The 16,357-nt window shown below is 41.1% G+C and overlaps 1 protein-coding gene across 1 annotated transcript in view; it reads right to left on the bottom strand.

Annotated features, from left to right (window-relative positions):
• CFAP43 (cilia and flagella associated protein 43) overlaps positions 1-16,357 on the bottom strand; it is a 52,598-nt gene that overhangs the window by 13,903 nt on the left and 22,338 nt on the right. Inside the window, exons 15-23 of the mRNA XM_033149727.1 lie at positions 15,843-16,012; positions 14,121-14,273; positions 11,988-12,118; positions 11,122-11,293; positions 9,000-9,104; positions 7,698-7,775; positions 3,717-3,842; positions 3,124-3,228; positions 1,660-1,776 (exon numbers count right to left, since the gene is read on the bottom strand). Coding sequence (XP_033005618.1) covers positions 1,660-1,776; positions 3,124-3,228; positions 3,717-3,842; positions 7,698-7,775; positions 9,000-9,104; positions 11,122-11,293; positions 11,988-12,118; positions 14,121-14,273; positions 15,843-16,012 — 1,157 coding nt within the window. The remainder of the gene's footprint in view (positions 1-1,659; positions 1,777-3,123; positions 3,229-3,716; positions 3,843-7,697; positions 7,776-8,999; positions 9,105-11,121; positions 11,294-11,987; positions 12,119-14,120; positions 14,274-15,842; positions 16,013-16,357) is intronic.

The raw sequence follows: 16,357 nt of genomic DNA, 5'->3' as shown, positions 1-16,357 counted from the left end.
TGCCAATGATAGAATAAAGAAACAATGTTTGTGGAAATTTGATTAGTTTACATAGCTCAAGAGTATTTGGCAACCTTACTTTATTAGATGTATGCCTCAGATTATAGGTCTCTGCTACTAGCCTCAGTTGTCTAATTCTAATTTAGAGTTCTTCATGTTTGGGGAGCAGAAGTTTGAGCAGAAGTACAGGAAGGGGACAATGAAGAGGAATTCTGGAGATGAACAGTGAATAGTTAATAATAGTATATGTTACGCCTTTGGCCTCAAACAGAAATGACATTTCTCATTCAACAACTCTTTGCACAATTTTTCGGAAAGTAAATGGGAGCTGCAGGGGGCCCTGATCTGAATTAGGGCTATAGGATGTGGGAGAATTGTTTTAACCCTTTGGCCCCACTTCCACATTTCTTACCTGGATGCCCCCAGCCCCAATTGATATTTTTATTTGGAGGAAAGCTCTCATGCACAAAGGAGCTGCCAGGGGAGTGGAGGAGGGAGGGAGGGATCCTGATCAGAGCCACAGTCCTACTCTCTTCCATCCCACTGTTTTGATCCAGAGTGCCCCCAACCACAGATGCTACTCATGCAATTAATGAGTAACATGAAATCTGTTTTGACCCTAAAAGATTATTGGAAACTCCTCAGATGAAAAAGCCAGGGATTCAAGGAGCTAAACCCTGACAAAAGTAGTTTATTTAGTAGTCAGGGCAGCGGTAATCTCAGGGAAACTACCAGGAAGAACTGGCAAGCACATCAGCTCATGGGAATACTGACTTCTGTGTTCCATGTTATATGTTTCCCAGGAGATCTAGTATTTTAACATGAATTGCTATGTTTCATATGTACTGTTCATAGGAGTTTTCTGTCTGTATTGCTCAGACACATAGTAGATGCAATTGTTTTAAATTCACGGTTAAGGATATAGAGCTAATGAGAAAGTATTTCTAAGAGCAAAATTCTAAATTATGAGGTGTAAGGTTTATAATGAACAATGTCACTTCATTCAATACAGCCCAGGTGGTCAGGAAGGCCCAACAGAGATTTCATTTCCTTAGGGTCTTGTGAAAGAACAATGTTAGACAACAACTGATTATTTCCTTCTATCGGTCCACGATAGAAAGTGTTCTCTCACGGTGTGGTACACTGGTTTGACAGCCATGGACAGAAAGTCCCTACAGAGGGTGGTGAAGACAGCACAAGAGTCCCCTGAGTCCGCTAGACATCATCGCAGGAGACCGTTGCCTCAAAAGAGCGAGGAACATTCTCAGGGATGACTCATACCGGCCAGCACCTTTTTAATCTCCTGCCCTCGGGCAGGAGATATAGAAGCATAATAAACCACACCAACAGGTTAAAGAACAGTTTCTACCCGTGGGTCGTGAGGCTGCTGAATGGAAGACAGCAAAATTGCAGCAGATGTTTGGGGTTGGAGGTTGTATGACAGCACATAGAGTGTAACAAGGACAGAGATTGTGGGGGAGAGGGGGGCTCATTTAATCTCACTGTAAACATGTGGTACAGTGACAATAAAGTATTTCTATTTCTATTTCTATTTCAGCATGGGAAACCTCTAAGAGGATGGCCTTGAACATTAGGGTTATTATATAATCTTAACATGTGGATGGGGATTTATTTTTGGAAGCGGTAAAGAGATTCTACCTTTAGATCTATTGATTCAATCTTCTTTAAATAACAAACTCTCTCCAACATGTACTGTTCTTCTGGACTCTGTTCTTTCATTGGGTAATTCTGAACTTCGTTGGATGAGTGGAAGGCCTTTTGAGTGGAGAAGGGGGAAAATAAAGATTCTGTGGGTGAGGTTCTTTCATGTTACTTCAAGAAAATTTTCAACACTGACATGTGCAAACTCTGTTCATTCATTTGAAAATTTACACCAACAATCCAAACGTCAGCTCTGGCCAAATCGTAACAAAATTAAGATTTCAAACTCATAACCTGCTAATATGGAGAAGCCTTACATAGGAAGATGGGAAGTTATCATACTGAGTCAAACCATTTGCCCCCCTATCAGTGTTGTCTACTCTGGCAGCATCTCTGCAGGTTTGTCAGGATACTTCCCTAGCCCCACCTAGCAATAGTAGGGATCAAACCTGGGATTTTCTCATTCAACAGCTATGGGCTGTTGGGACTGGGAGACTTCCCACAGTTTGACCAGACAAACTAAGAGATTGCATAGTTCATTTTCTAGGCTGCCCACAGTTCTCTAGATCCTTAAAAAAATCTCCCCTTTGATCAGTTCTGTCTGAGCTATGATTAGTATCTCTGGCCTGAAAAAAAACCACGTATGAATTTTAAAGTTAATATGATACAATGCAACTAATATTTTGGCTGTGTTTGCACAGCCTGCTAAACTACAATTTAGTGCAATGTGAATGAGCAGGAACAAGCCAAAGCAAGTCCCCTCTTCATGTATGGAGAGGACGAGCTTGGCAGTTTTTGCTTCTGAGTTATCATAGCTTACCATGTCATTTGAACCCAAAACTGAGTTCAGTTCTCTCCTAATTAGCGTAAGTTTCAAATTTGTTATTATTCATTCATTTATTTTAGCTCCTATGTTTATTCTGATTTCCCTTTTTAATATAAATTTTACTTATAATTTCCCCATTTTACATCAAATACCCCATTTCGATCTCCCTCCCCCTTTCTGCGCTTGCTTAAATTCATTATGTCTTAACTGCATCTCCTAATTTATGCCTAATTATTAATTATCCCATTCATTCAAAATTGGTTTTATCTCACTGCATCTTTACATTAATCCTGCTGATTGTATCTGTTTACAATAATTTTTTAAATATTCAATAAACGATTTCCAGTCTAAATTAAGACTCTGTCATCTTGGTTTCTTATTCTTCTGGTGAGTTTCGCCATTTCTGCATATTCCAATAGTTTTTGCTGCCATTCTTTTATTATTGAGTTTTGTCCACGAGATCTTCTGGCTCATGGGACAGTATCCTGCATGTACACTTATGTGGGAGTAAGTGTCATTGAAAGCAAAGGGCATTAATTCAAGTAGCCATGTATAGAATTGCTCTGTTAATTACTTTACTTCAGGACTTTAATTACAACAGGATCAAGCTGAAAGAAAAAGTCAATAGAAGTTACCTTAACTGAACGCCCTTTTACTGACATGGTATCCCAACACTCGTGTTTGATGATCTCACGTAAATAGCAGTTGGCCAGATTTTCCATCTCTATATCCTTCTTTACCTTTTTTATAACAGAAAAAAACAAATGAGAAGGATACAAATTCCACTAGGTTACATGAAAATCATATATATTAGAATGTGCTAAGCAAACCCACAGGAGGACTAAGTAGGAAAGGGCTGGTTAGCACCATCCTGCCCCCTGCCTGGCCTGATCTCCTAGCCAGCAAGAGCTGGGTGTGTTGTTTGCCTGTGTCAGTCTGCTTGTCCTGTTAAGATAACCGGCTGCAGATAAGAATGTGTGCTGATTACAGTGCGAGGTTTTGTCTGATTGGTGATGGAGCGGATACAGCTGGCCACCTGCCAAATTTGGTTCTCCAAGGGTAGGGGGATAAGGATCTGGCCCATCAACCAGAAAAGGTTCCCCACCCCTGCCTTAGGTAACTTTAAAAGTTTCTGCCAGCATTTAGTGTTCCTCTGTTCTAGTTCTTTACTCTGTGCCCAATGTTTCTTTCTCTTCTGCAGCAATCTCTCCCCACAAGTTCACCTTACCCTTGCCACTTCTGCTTCACTATGCACTTGCTGTTTGTCTTGTTCTTCTACGTCCAGATTGAATTCGTATTGCTCCAGCATCTCATTTTTTGGTACCATTGCATTTTCAAACATCATATCCTGAATCTGTTTTTTTAAATGATAAAGTATTAGTGAGGGAGGCTCAAAATGTGTTTGTAAAAAGTGAAGGTGCAACATGCTTGTCCAAACATACAGCGGACATGGATGAGGAAGCTGCAATCAAACAGCCTTTGAGTGGTTCCACTTTGTGCCTTAGAGTATTTGGGAAGTCTGCATCTCCATGTTTTAATATCAGCAAATATCTATCTGTTCCTGAAACTGTAGGAGGTACATAGTGCCTTTAAAGTTTGGAATGATTCAGACACTGCTCCTTCTCCATGCAGGTGTTGGAAAAGCAGTCCCAATAGGCATCACACAAATTCTGCAGATAGAACCCATAAAACACACACTTGATCAGCATTGTTAAGTGCTGCTGGTCCTGCTGTGTAGACTTACACTGGTGCAAATACAGTGGTACTTCGGTTTTCAAACATCTTGGTTTTCAAACATTTCAGTTTTTAAACACCGAAAACCCGGAAGTCGTATTTTTTCATCCATGTATTTTGGGGGACTCAGATTTAAGAAAATGGGGGAAGACGCCCCCTAATTTTTGACATTCATTTTTAGGAAAGAAATCAAGTCCTATACATGGGGAAATATGGTGGTAATATAATAATAATAATAATAATAATAATAATAATAATAATAATAATAATAATAATAATTTATTATGTGTACCCTGCCCATCTGGCTGTGACGGATTGGCCCTAAGATGGAGGAGGTATGACAGCCCAGCGCCGAAAGAGTTAAGCCACCTTCGTTTGTGACGGACAGTTCATCCTTTGGGGGCGGGGCAATCCCCGGTTTAAAAGGAGGGAAGGCCATTTTGGCAGTTGGAGAAGAGGCCGGGTGTGAGTGGTGACTGGAAGAAGAGGAGTGTGGGGCCAGGAGAGTGGTGGTTAGGATAGGATAGGATGAAGATTAGTCAGTTATACTGAAAGAGTTGATATTTTTGATGTAACTAAGCTGATGAAATATCAAAATACGTGAAGCACGGTGTTCTGAAATAAATAAAGTCTTGTTTTTTCTGTTGAGCCAAGAGAAAAGAGGCATTTATTTGGGCCAGCGATATATGGATGCTCATGAGGAGGTGAACACAGGGAAAAGGCAAAACTAACCGGCAGGGTGATAGTTTGTATCTTGGAGTTTCCCTCAGGAGGGGCAAAAGGGCAGAAACCTCAGTAAGGCTACACAGTTACTAAAAGGGTTTAGATAACTGACGCAATGGGGGAATCTAATGAGAGAGAGAGCCCCAGAACTGATAGAGCTGAGAGGTATTCTCAACCCAGGTGCCCAGAGCAATATATATACATATAAAACAGGCCACGACAGCTGGACAAGAGAACCCCGTTACCAAGTCATCCCTAGTTATAATAAAAGGGGGATTATCCTCACAGACAGACCTCAAGGATCGAGGTGGGGTGTATGGAAAAAAGTGACCCTGAACACCTCAGAAGTAATACACTTGGTAACAGAGGGGTAGTTGGCAGGGAGGTTCGTCGCACCTGTAGCTTTGCTTCTCACAGTGAGGGAACCGCCAGAAGGCCCTCGGCGCTGGACCTCAGTGTCTGGGAAGAACGATGGGGGTGGAGATGCTCCTTCAGGTATACTGGACCAAGGCTGTTTAGGGCTTTAAAGGTCAACACCAACACTTTGAATTGTGCTTGGAAATGTACTGGGAGCCAATGTAGATCTTTCAGGACCAGTGTTATATGGTCTTGGCGGCCGCCCCCAGTCACCAGTCTAGCTGCCACATTCTGGATTAGTTGTAGTTTCCAGGTCACCTTCAAAGGTAGCCCCACGTAGAGTGCACTGCAGTAGTCCAAGCTACTAGAGCATGCACCACTCTGGCATATGGTAAATGCTTTGGTTTTCGAATGCGCCTTGGAACTTGAACATGCCACGCAGCTTCTGTATTGAATTTTCCATACTGAGGCTTCCGTTTTGAGTTTTCAGTTTTCAAACGTTCCGGAACTTGAACAGTCTTCCAGAACGGATTATGTTCGAAAACCAAGGTACCACTGTACACTGTTAATGGGATAACTGAAAAGTTCATCCTCTTTGCATAATTGTTCTGGAATATCTTAATAAGGAAATGCGCTGATCATATTTTTGTTTCTTTGGGATCTATGTGACCGTCAGGATCTGGCAGGCTGCCGGCTCAGATAATCAGCACGCAGTAGTTGTATTTACAAGAAGATTTATTGTATACAGTCATTAACCTCAGAGCCGCTCCCACTAGCGACCGTCCATCAAGATGAAGTTGAGGCATCTGAACTCAAATTGCACCTTCAACAAGAAACATGAAAGGGTCCCCCTCTTCTTTGATTGATGCCTTTCCTTGACCTTTGTTCTTCTGCGAGCCCTGGGACTCTCAGGGTTATCTCCCACCTCTTCCTCTGACGAAGAGTTCCCCCTCCCCTTTTAGGTGACTCACGGCTGCTCCTCAGAGAATTGACCCCCGTCCAGCCAGCTCTCGCTGTACTGATAAAGTACAGTCTCTCCTCCTTCTGAGAAGGGGGGCTGTAGTCCACTGCCTGAGAAAGAGGCAAGTCTCTTTCTTCCTCTTCTGACTCACTACCCCCCCCCCCCGACTGCTCATCTTGACTGTGGGAAGTCATGTCCATGACAGTGACTTACAGCCTTTGTAAGTTCTCCAGGGTTTATTGCACTGCATTGACTCCAATATGTGGCATTTGGCTCTGCTCTTACTTGCAGCTTGGATACTTACCCATAAGTCTCCTGTGATCTTATTAGTGGGCATTACACGCCCTTTTGAGAAGACAACATTCCCTTTCGAAGAGAACCACTGCCATGATCTTATCTCTAATGTCTAAGGGCAAAATGGCTCCATGATGTGGTGCTCCGAAATGGAACCCATAACATGTGAGAATTGCTTATCTCATGGGATGGTTCTGTCAAATGAAGATTCTCTACAATGGTCCTAGTTATGTTCACTAGTATAAATAATCAGGCCAGATGCCTATGGGAAGCATGCAAACAGGCCTGAGCACAACAGCCCTCTCTGACTTGTGCTTCCCAGCAACTGGTATTCAGAGACACATCACAACCAAAAGTGAAGGATATTGTTGCTGTCATCACACTTTCCCACTATAAAGCACCCTGGAGCACTGCAGACATTAAAAAAGTGACAGAAACCATTGGAATAAAAAATTATATCAAATAATAAGAAGTAGAGCAGCAAAACATGGGACACTGGCATAAAGAAACTCCACATGATCATGTCAGTCTATGTGGTAATTGATATTTGCCCATAGCAGCAACTAAATAGAAACATTTACAGTGGCACCCAGTTACCTGCTGTAATAAAATCAGTCTTAAAGAGTGCAGTGGTATACATCAAAACTGTTATCTAATCTTATGAAGGCAGAAGGAAACCCAAGTGCAAGACAGTTGAAATAAGCATCTGACTCTGGCCAAAAATGTCCTCTCCACATATAAGAGGCAACCTCAGCCTAAGTTATTGCTGCTGGATATGCAAGGCTTGCTTTTTGTATGTTGTGATAAAATGCAGATTAAAGATGCAGGCTTTGAAATTCCTCCCTAAGTGTCACATTAGATGCGGATCTGCTCTTAAATGCCCTTTATATGCAGCGGCAACTGAACACGAGCCTCTTTGGGTTTTGACTCTGTGAAAATGACCCATTTGATCTTTTCTGCCCATATTAGCTCCCAGTCATCAGGGGTAATGTCTCCTGTTCAGGTCAGGGGTCTCCAGAGATTTAAAGCTATGTTTAAAACCCACTATGAAATGGGCAGTGTTACCACAATGCTTCTATGGCTATGGAAAAGTAAAGGGCAATGCCCTGAAAATGCTTCTGACAATCTGTCAACACACACCTTTTTGCGCAGCTGTTTAATTCTGTTTTTTACTTCTTTTTTCTTTCCATGAAACTTGTTGGATTCCACATTCATAGCCTAAGATGTAATAGAGAGAAGGAAATGCACACACAGAGAGAGAGAGAGAGAGGAAAGGATGTTTGTTTATTAATCATTCATTTGATTTCTAACCCATCTTTCTGAATCAGGCAGGGTGAGGACACTACTTAAAGCACCGGAAGCCCCCTGCAGGTGCCCTTCCACCTCTGCCAGTGGAAAAGCGATGCTGACATTGGCTTGATTTTGGGTGAGATCTCTCAAAATTGGCACAGCAGCAGCGGTGGTGCTAGCAGCAACGCAGCACTTTCTGATTTGCTTCAAGCAGTGAAATGAGCTGCACCACCCCTGTATTTTTTGATATAGAAAGATCCTCAAGTTGGCTTACATGAAATGTATAATACAAGAACATGAGGGCTGCCTCCCCCACCAAATGACATTGCTCTGGGGGCAGGACTGAGAATTTTTTTGTAATGACCAAGGGCAGAGAAGAAGTAGCCAGGAACAGATGATATATGAAATAAAGTACAGGTAAGCTCTAATGGAGATTATAATGTGAAAATCTTACTGCCTCTAGTTTCAGTCAAAAAACTTGGCTAGAACAGAAATAAGGACAGGCACCAGTGGTGAGTGATTGGGTGACAACCAGCAGGTTTGCTTGACAGTAAGTGTCCCAATCACTTGTAATCCTGTGCTATTAATGGTGTGGACTGCAAACTTCCTGAGAGAAGCAAATGAATTTTCTGATACAAAGATCTGGTTCAGACACGACATTCCCATTCCAACAAAACCTGGTTTGTTGGACTGAGAATTTGTTATGAACCTGAGCACCCTCTCCTGCCTTTCTATAATCCTCTCATGTGCCATATTTAGGAGCAGACTACATGATTTCCTATGGTATCAAAACTGGGAAACTGTGGCTTAGTTTTGCAGGTTTGGATGTCAAAGCAAACAAATCAGGAAGCTAGGCATGCAAAAGGAAAAGTGACTGGGGAGGAGTGCGCTCTCAAGCTTGTTGCTTCTTCCCGGTTCAGCAAACCGTGTTTTTTCAACCAGAGTGGTATGTCTAAACTGGTCTAAAGAGGAATCAAACAGAAATTAAAAGAGGGGCATTGGTACATACATAGCCTAAGCTGCTTGGTTTTCACTCCCAAGCAATTTCTATCTGTTTTTTTGATACTGGGGCAGCTTTAAAAACAGAGCAGCATGACACCAAAACACATTTCAGTTGCCACCGAGACTTTACAGCAGTACTGGACAAATTACCGTCTCTGCTTTCTGGTCCAACCATGTAGTCTCTTCAGATTTTGCTTGGGTCAGAAGAAAGTATTCATCTTGTTCTGTTGTATCAATAAATGATGCCTTCTGCAACATTATATTAAAAAAGAAAGAAAGACAGGACCTATTATCGATTTATCTTCAGAATTTTCAGCTACCAAAATATGTTAGTACTGTATTTTTTATTTCCATTTTATATACTGAATTTCCATTTTAAGATATTTAACATTTGCTCTCTTGATTTTTCTTATAGGGTGGGAGAGTGCAAATTTAAATAAATCTGAATAAATGGAATAATTATTATACAGCTTGCTTTGCATAGACTCCCAACAAGATTTGTCAATGCTGGTGGCAGACTACCATGGTTGTTACTATTACCGTAGAAAAATGATTGTGTACAGAAACTAATCAGGAAACTAAGTTCACTATTATGTTGGTCTGGGGCCTGCGTATCCCTACAAACCTTTGCCACTCAACACATTCCCTTGCTTCTAAAGGGATTAGAACTATACTAAGCATTACATTTACTAAAACATCATCACAACAGTAGATGCATAATGCCACGGAGGACAATACAAAGTGGGACTGAATGATGATCCGTGGCCTCTATCACTTTTACCTTACCATTCTTGCATTGAGCTCATTGTTGGGTTACTGCAAGGAGTCAATATCCTTTGGGTGGCCATGTTGGCCAGTCACAAACTTCTCATAATTAGGACATGCCCCTGCCTCATGGGGTGGGGTTTTATCCTTGATACCATGCTGCACAAAATGAGGTCAGGAACAAATGAACTCTCAGCCAATTCCCTGCAGTTCAGAGCTTCTGGGGGTTGGGGGAAGCAATCAGGCCTCTATTTCCTCTAGCACATTAGACATTATAACTGCATGGAAGGCTCAGAGACAAGCCTGTCCATCGTCCGTCTTTAGTTCAGAAGCAGAGTATGAAGGTAGCCGTTTGTTTTGCTTTCTGCTTGTATGTGGGAAATGAAGATCCAAAACATACTGCTGAACCTGCTCATGTTTTGGGCTCCCTCCTCTGTAGCTCCAGTATCGGGAGGAAGCTTCAGGCTTATCTCTGTCAACAGAACATGGTTGTCACCATAGCAAGGGGGATGAGCAAGAATGCCAAGCCCTGGCTATCTCATTTTGTCTTCCCCAATAGCTTGACAAAATAGGTCTAGGTCATCCAGTGAGCGGCCAGTCTTCACTAGTTTTCATCATTCTAATAAGCTGAACAAGAAGATGGTCCTAAAATCTTGTGAAAGAGAATACAAACATACACAATTCCCTATGCTCTCTCTCTCTATATATATATACACACACACACACACACACACACACATTCATCAATTCTGTATTTTATTCCTACTAAGCTTAGTCTATGGCAGCTTCACACAAGACCTCCACCAATCACATCACTTAGGAGCTTAGGACCCTTGTACCTATGGGACCGCCTCTCCTGGTATACCCCACGGAGGACCTTAAGGTCCATAAATAGCAACACTTTGGAGGTCCTGAGCCTCAAGGAGGTTAATTGGTTTCAACTAGGTCTAAGGCCTTTTCCGCACTGGTGGAACGCTCTGTCACAAGAGACTAGGGCCCAGCAGGATTTGACATATTTCCGCAGGGCCTGCAAGATGGAGCTGTTCCACCTGGCCTTCGGCTTAGATTCACTCTGACCCCTTATATGGGATTTGGTATATAAATTTTCCCTTGGGTTTTTTGCTGGCCCATATAGGACCAGCATGGATAGCTGGCTCGGGTCAATATCTGATGTTTCCTCCATTTATGGGCTACTACTAAAACGAGGCTACATTTTAAGCTGTATTTTAAGTCATATTTTAATTAACTGTTTGTTTTTGTTTTTGTTGTTTATTAAGTTTTATTGTAATTCATATTTGGTGTTAGCTGCCCTGGCTGGGCGGGCGGGATATAAATTTAAAAAAAATATTTATTCAGAGCATTCATCAGTCATTTTTGCCATACATCCTCTAACAACAGATCTAGGATGCACAGTAACTCACCCATAACTTTCACACATGCACATCATGGATCTATATAGCACCTATGTTTCAAATACCACACTAGTATATTTAAAAAGTCTTAAAACCTGAGAAGAAATGCTATCCAATGATAACTTATATATGGGACTTGAAGTCACTGCCCATTCTGGCATGGTCTTTAGGTGTGCGTTTCCTTGGAAAATATAGCTGTCGAGTATGTTGCTAAGAAGGAAAGCCCCGAAGTCAGTGGCCTCCTTTAATTTGCGCTCTCCCAGTTTCCTGCAAAAAAAAGAGAGAAGGGGAAATTAAATGACTAGGAAATTGGTACGGTTGTACTACCATAATTAATGAACTGATCAAAAGATTGTTATATCTAACTCCAATGCTTATTTGCTCAAAAATAAATGGTCAGGATAGTAGCCCATGTCGATTAAATTAGAGGCATTTCAGACATCTTTCTTACTGCAATTCATGGTGATTTGTGCTCATGATGGTTATATGCATTCCCACTTTCAATACTGTTTGCACCTGCAGTTTCCATTTTTATTCACTGCATGTTGTTATACTTCCTCCCAAAATCCTGTAAATTTTTACACCACCAACTTTACAATTTTTATGCAGGTTTTCTTTTGCTGTGGTGCTAGAGTCCCACCCACCCCATCGCCACCCAGTTAGCAATAAATATAATAACATTGGGGAAGCATTCCAGAACACCTAATAAAGCAGAAAAATGTGGGGGAAATCCAGTATAAATGACACATTGGAAAATACACCTACCAAAAAAGGCTGGAAAGAACCTTAGTTGCCCTTCTTTGGCTGACATAAAACTAGTTGTTTGGGGTCAGATAACAGAGATATAAGCATATAAAAATATTTAAATTGCTCTGTTGAATAGGAAATGATAGCCTAATGGAATTGCTGAAAAGCTGTTTTATGTCATATACAGTACAGGCATTCTTCAGCTTATACATACTTCCATTTCAGACAAACAAGTGCACCGTCCTGCATGCCATTTACAAGAATATGTTGGCCATCCAGTGAGAATGCCAAAGATCTGATTCCCTGTCCATGATACGAATGGCAGTATTCACGAGTCAGAACCTCCTAAGACAGGAAGAGAGAGAAAATACCACTGTTACCTGATAATCAAGGAATTCCTTCTAGAAAGAGGGACATTGAGATTCTGCAGCCTGCTTTTATTCTCTTAACTATGGTGAAGAGATTGGTTTGGTAGAATCTGAGCATCTCACATATCAAAGACAAGTAACTAGGAAAGAATCTAAATCAGATATTTTTATGCTATTTGGTATGTATTTTTTTCTATACAGTACATCAATACAACAGAGGCAGTACATAGACCCCCAATGATCCAATTAAGTTTGTGGAGAGGATATATTTTAGAAGATTAGGATAAAGTAATTTTTCAATGCCTTGGATATTGATTGAAGATGCAGCACATGAATTAATGTAGGGTATTATTTTCCCTTTTCTTCCCCTTCCTCTTATCCATTCTAGTTTTCCTCCCCCACCACACCCCATTTATATCACTATGTTTAACGTTGTTTGCATTTTGTTCTCATTTTAAAAAATTTAAAAAGTTTATTTTTAAAACAAGAGAGATTGGAAACATTATGTCAGTACTTGACCAGTTTATTTAATTGCTGTAATCTGTAGCCCATCAGACCAAAGAGTTTTGGAAGGATTACAACAGAGAAATAAATGCATCTAAAACACATTCTGCAGCCATGTCCATTTTAATAGTTTTGTGGTTCACTATATTCATGTTTAAATGAGCAAAGCTGAATATTAATTTAGAGACAAAGGCCATTATTTAGAGTGTCACATGCACATGTGTTTCTCACTGATGGTTGTGGCAGATGAAGCTCTGAAAGTGCAGGGAACACTTCATTCTTTCATACCTGGAAAGAAGTAAAATCCTAGCTCTGTACAGGCATTATTCTGTGTTTTAACACTGAGTAGGGGATTGTGCACACCAGCCCCATCTTCAATGTCTGTGCATGTTCTGGTGAGACCCATGCCATCCACAAACTTCTCATGTTTCACAAGAAGGTTTGAAGGTAGAATAATACCTAAAAAGGCCTCTGAGTCCAGCAGATTGCAAGTTATGCATATTTACCATGAAAATCTTAATTATGATTAAGGGTTATATCTGCACCATGTTTAATGCTAACTGGAATTTGAAGGAGGTCTGCAAACCCTGGTTAAGAGGGAACCTGATTCTCATTAACTAGGTTGAAACTGATAAATATAGCCCCTTGTCATGGTTAAGGTTATCTGAAATGTTTTGGGGAATTCATGCATGACAAGGGAGGAGCTGGGACAAAAAGCACACCATCTCATGGTTAGCCCCTAGGTTTCTTAAGCATGGTTCAACGTGGTTCAGGGTGGTTCTTCAGCAACACCATGCCAGAGTTCCATAGCTCAACCATGACCTATAGCTTCAGGATGAACTTGAAGAACATCAGCTGAACTCAAAGGCCAATCTGCACCCACTGATAAGGACCTATAAAGCTCTGACAACAGTCAACTTAGTCTGTACAATGTGCCATTGGAGAAGCTGCTGAACTCCTGCATCCTCCTTTCTCCCATCTGCCATCTTCAGAACTCCTATCTTAGGTTATGTCACCTGCCTCCAGGCCCTTGTGTTCTGGTCTGCCTGAACCAGAGCCAAAACACAAACTAGATTTGCATGCCATGGGTAAGGTCCAATCCTGCATTAAGCTAAATTAAGTTGTACCCAAATAATAGAAATGTGAAGAAACAGTAACACTATGCAGGAATTTTAATGCAAGCATGTTGTTCTGTTATAAAGACTGCTTCATTTGTAAACAGATCACTGAATGAAAGGGGGGAAAGTGGTATTTTATTTTTAACTGAGATCAGTGAGATAAAATGCACAGATATTCTTCTGCCAGCAGTCTGCTAAGAATAAGCTGCACTAATAGTGTTACTGGAAGGGTTACAATTGGAATAATACATGCATGAAAGATTAAGATGCATAGATTATTTCATTACAGTTAGCTTAAGCACCAAAGAAATACTTCTGACAAGCAAAGGTTAATGGAAGCCACACTGTGACAAGTACCAGATTTGAAGCATCATGGATAAATAAGAGGCCGCTCTCTGAAGCTGAAGCTAACCACCTGCCATGAGCTGACAATTCCAGGAAACCCCGTCCAAACTGTTTGCTTGGTGTCATCCTCTCTGCAAACATGATTGGCTGATCTTTCCAGGTTATCTGTGAACCGAACAGGTAACATTACATAGCAGATGTGACTGTGGTAGTATTCAAGAATGCTCATGTAAAATAACTAAGAAAACAAAAGAAAATAAGATTGGACAATTTTTAAGATTTCAGACAGGGCTATGTTAAATCTTTATGGGGACTGCTGTTTGTAGTAGGTTTTACTGCCACCCCTACATGTAGTTCTCTTGGGCAGAAACCAAGTTGCTTCTGTATTTCATACAACTCACCAGTACTAAATGCAAAGCAGAAATTGGAGCTGCTCTCCAGGACATTACAGTTTTGCTGGCCGTGTGAAGTTCTTGTGAGTACCAGGCTCAGTGCCAACCCAATAGTCCCCACTACAGCTCTTGGCTTTGCAAACAGAGCCTTGGAAGCATGGCAGGAAATCTCCCATCTACTATGTGAATGCCAATCAGGAACAGAGACTGCCAAGCCCTGGCATGTGCCAGTGATGTCATCAGTGCTTGGAATTAAATAGAATGATTTAATGAAGTTTCCTAAATTAGTTAAAGAAATCTCTGAACTACACCTGAAAGTATTTCCTGTAACTGGCATGTGAATTAAATTCATTTTGGTGTAGAACGCTGAACAATTCCTAGTTTATCTGCTTGATTTACTTCCATCTGGACGTCGCTACAGGACTTCATATACAAAATCGGCCAGGCACAAGAATAGTTTTTTCCCTTGTGCCATTAAATTGTTAAATTCGTAGTTGTATAGCTTAAGGGGAGGTAAAATATGGGTGGGGTTTCTTTACTTCTTTGTATTGTGAGAGGAACAGTGTCTGTATGTTTACATTGCAATGTAGCCGAAACAAATTCCAAGTATGTTGGAAAATGTACTTGGCCAATAATAAATTATTCCTATTCCTATTCCTATTCCTATTCCTATCTTCAAGCTCATTCTCCCTTGATGTACACCCTTAAGTCACTTCCAACTTGATTATTTTATACTTCACCACAGCAGCTTGCAACATTCTGAATGTTGAGGAAAATTACTGAGGACCAATTGGATGAACTTGAACTTTGAAATCAACATGAAGGAACTACTTAATTTTGTATATGAAAGATCATGAACTGGAACTAGTTCCTTTTTGGACATGTTATTAAACTTGGATCACTCCCTAGTGGCGAGCAAGATCCATCTCCAGCCAAAGAGCTGGATAGCACAAAGCAGAAAGTGTGGCCTCAAATCAACACTTCTACAAGAGCAATACCTGAACTTTGTGAATGCTTCTCTGATACCATCGAACAAGCATTGGCATTGAAGCAAGGTAGAACTACATCAAAGAGGCAACCTACAACACAGCTATGTCCTCTTTTAGGGTTTGAGGCCAGCATTAAGGACATGGAGATTGTTACTGTTGCAAAGCACGAGGCTCCTGTGAACTACAAGTGTGCACCCTGCAAGAAGATGTTTACTGCACTGAGAAAGCCACTCATACATAGCTACTTTTCTAGGATAAAGTGTCAGATCTGGGAAACTGGGGAGTGCATAACAAATTTCACATCTAGGTTAACTGCCTTAAGTCACCTGATTTATTGTGCAATAGGATCATACCTTTGCTGTAAGATGGTATTTGCAGATGAAAGGTGCCTGGCTAGCATAGCCAAACACCATGCTGTCCTTCCGCTTGACCACAGAACTTAGAGCATATTCTAGTTCATACCCACGGATCTGAATGACACTTTCTTTCAATTGCCCTCTTTCATTGATACACTCATCATTTTCTGCAGAAAAAAGAGATTCATAGTGCAATGGGGAAGAGAGAAAGACGTTACTTCCATGTCAGTAGTTATCTCTCGCTAAAAACATAATAATGTAAAAAGCACATGATAAGTGTTAAGTACATAGATCAGGCTCTCAATCAAATGTGTAGTTATAGCCAGTGTGGTGTAGTGGTTAAGAGTGGTAGACTCGTAATATGGGGAACCGGGTTCGTGTCTCTGCTCCTCCACATGCAGCTGCTGGGTGACCTTTGAAGTCTCTCAGCCCCACTCACCTCACAGAGTGTTTGTTATGGGGGAGGAAGGGAAAGGAGAATGTTAGCCACTTTGAGACTCCTTCGGGTAGTG

This window comes from Lacerta agilis, chromosome 5 (genome assembly GCF_009819535.1).
Source record: "Lacerta agilis isolate rLacAgi1 chromosome 5, rLacAgi1.pri, whole genome shotgun sequence".
NCBI lineage: Eukaryota > Metazoa > Chordata > Lepidosauria > Squamata > Lacertidae > Lacerta > Lacerta agilis.
The sequence above is the reverse complement of the archived record's forward strand: the minus strand, read 5'-3'. Positions and strand labels throughout refer to the sequence as shown.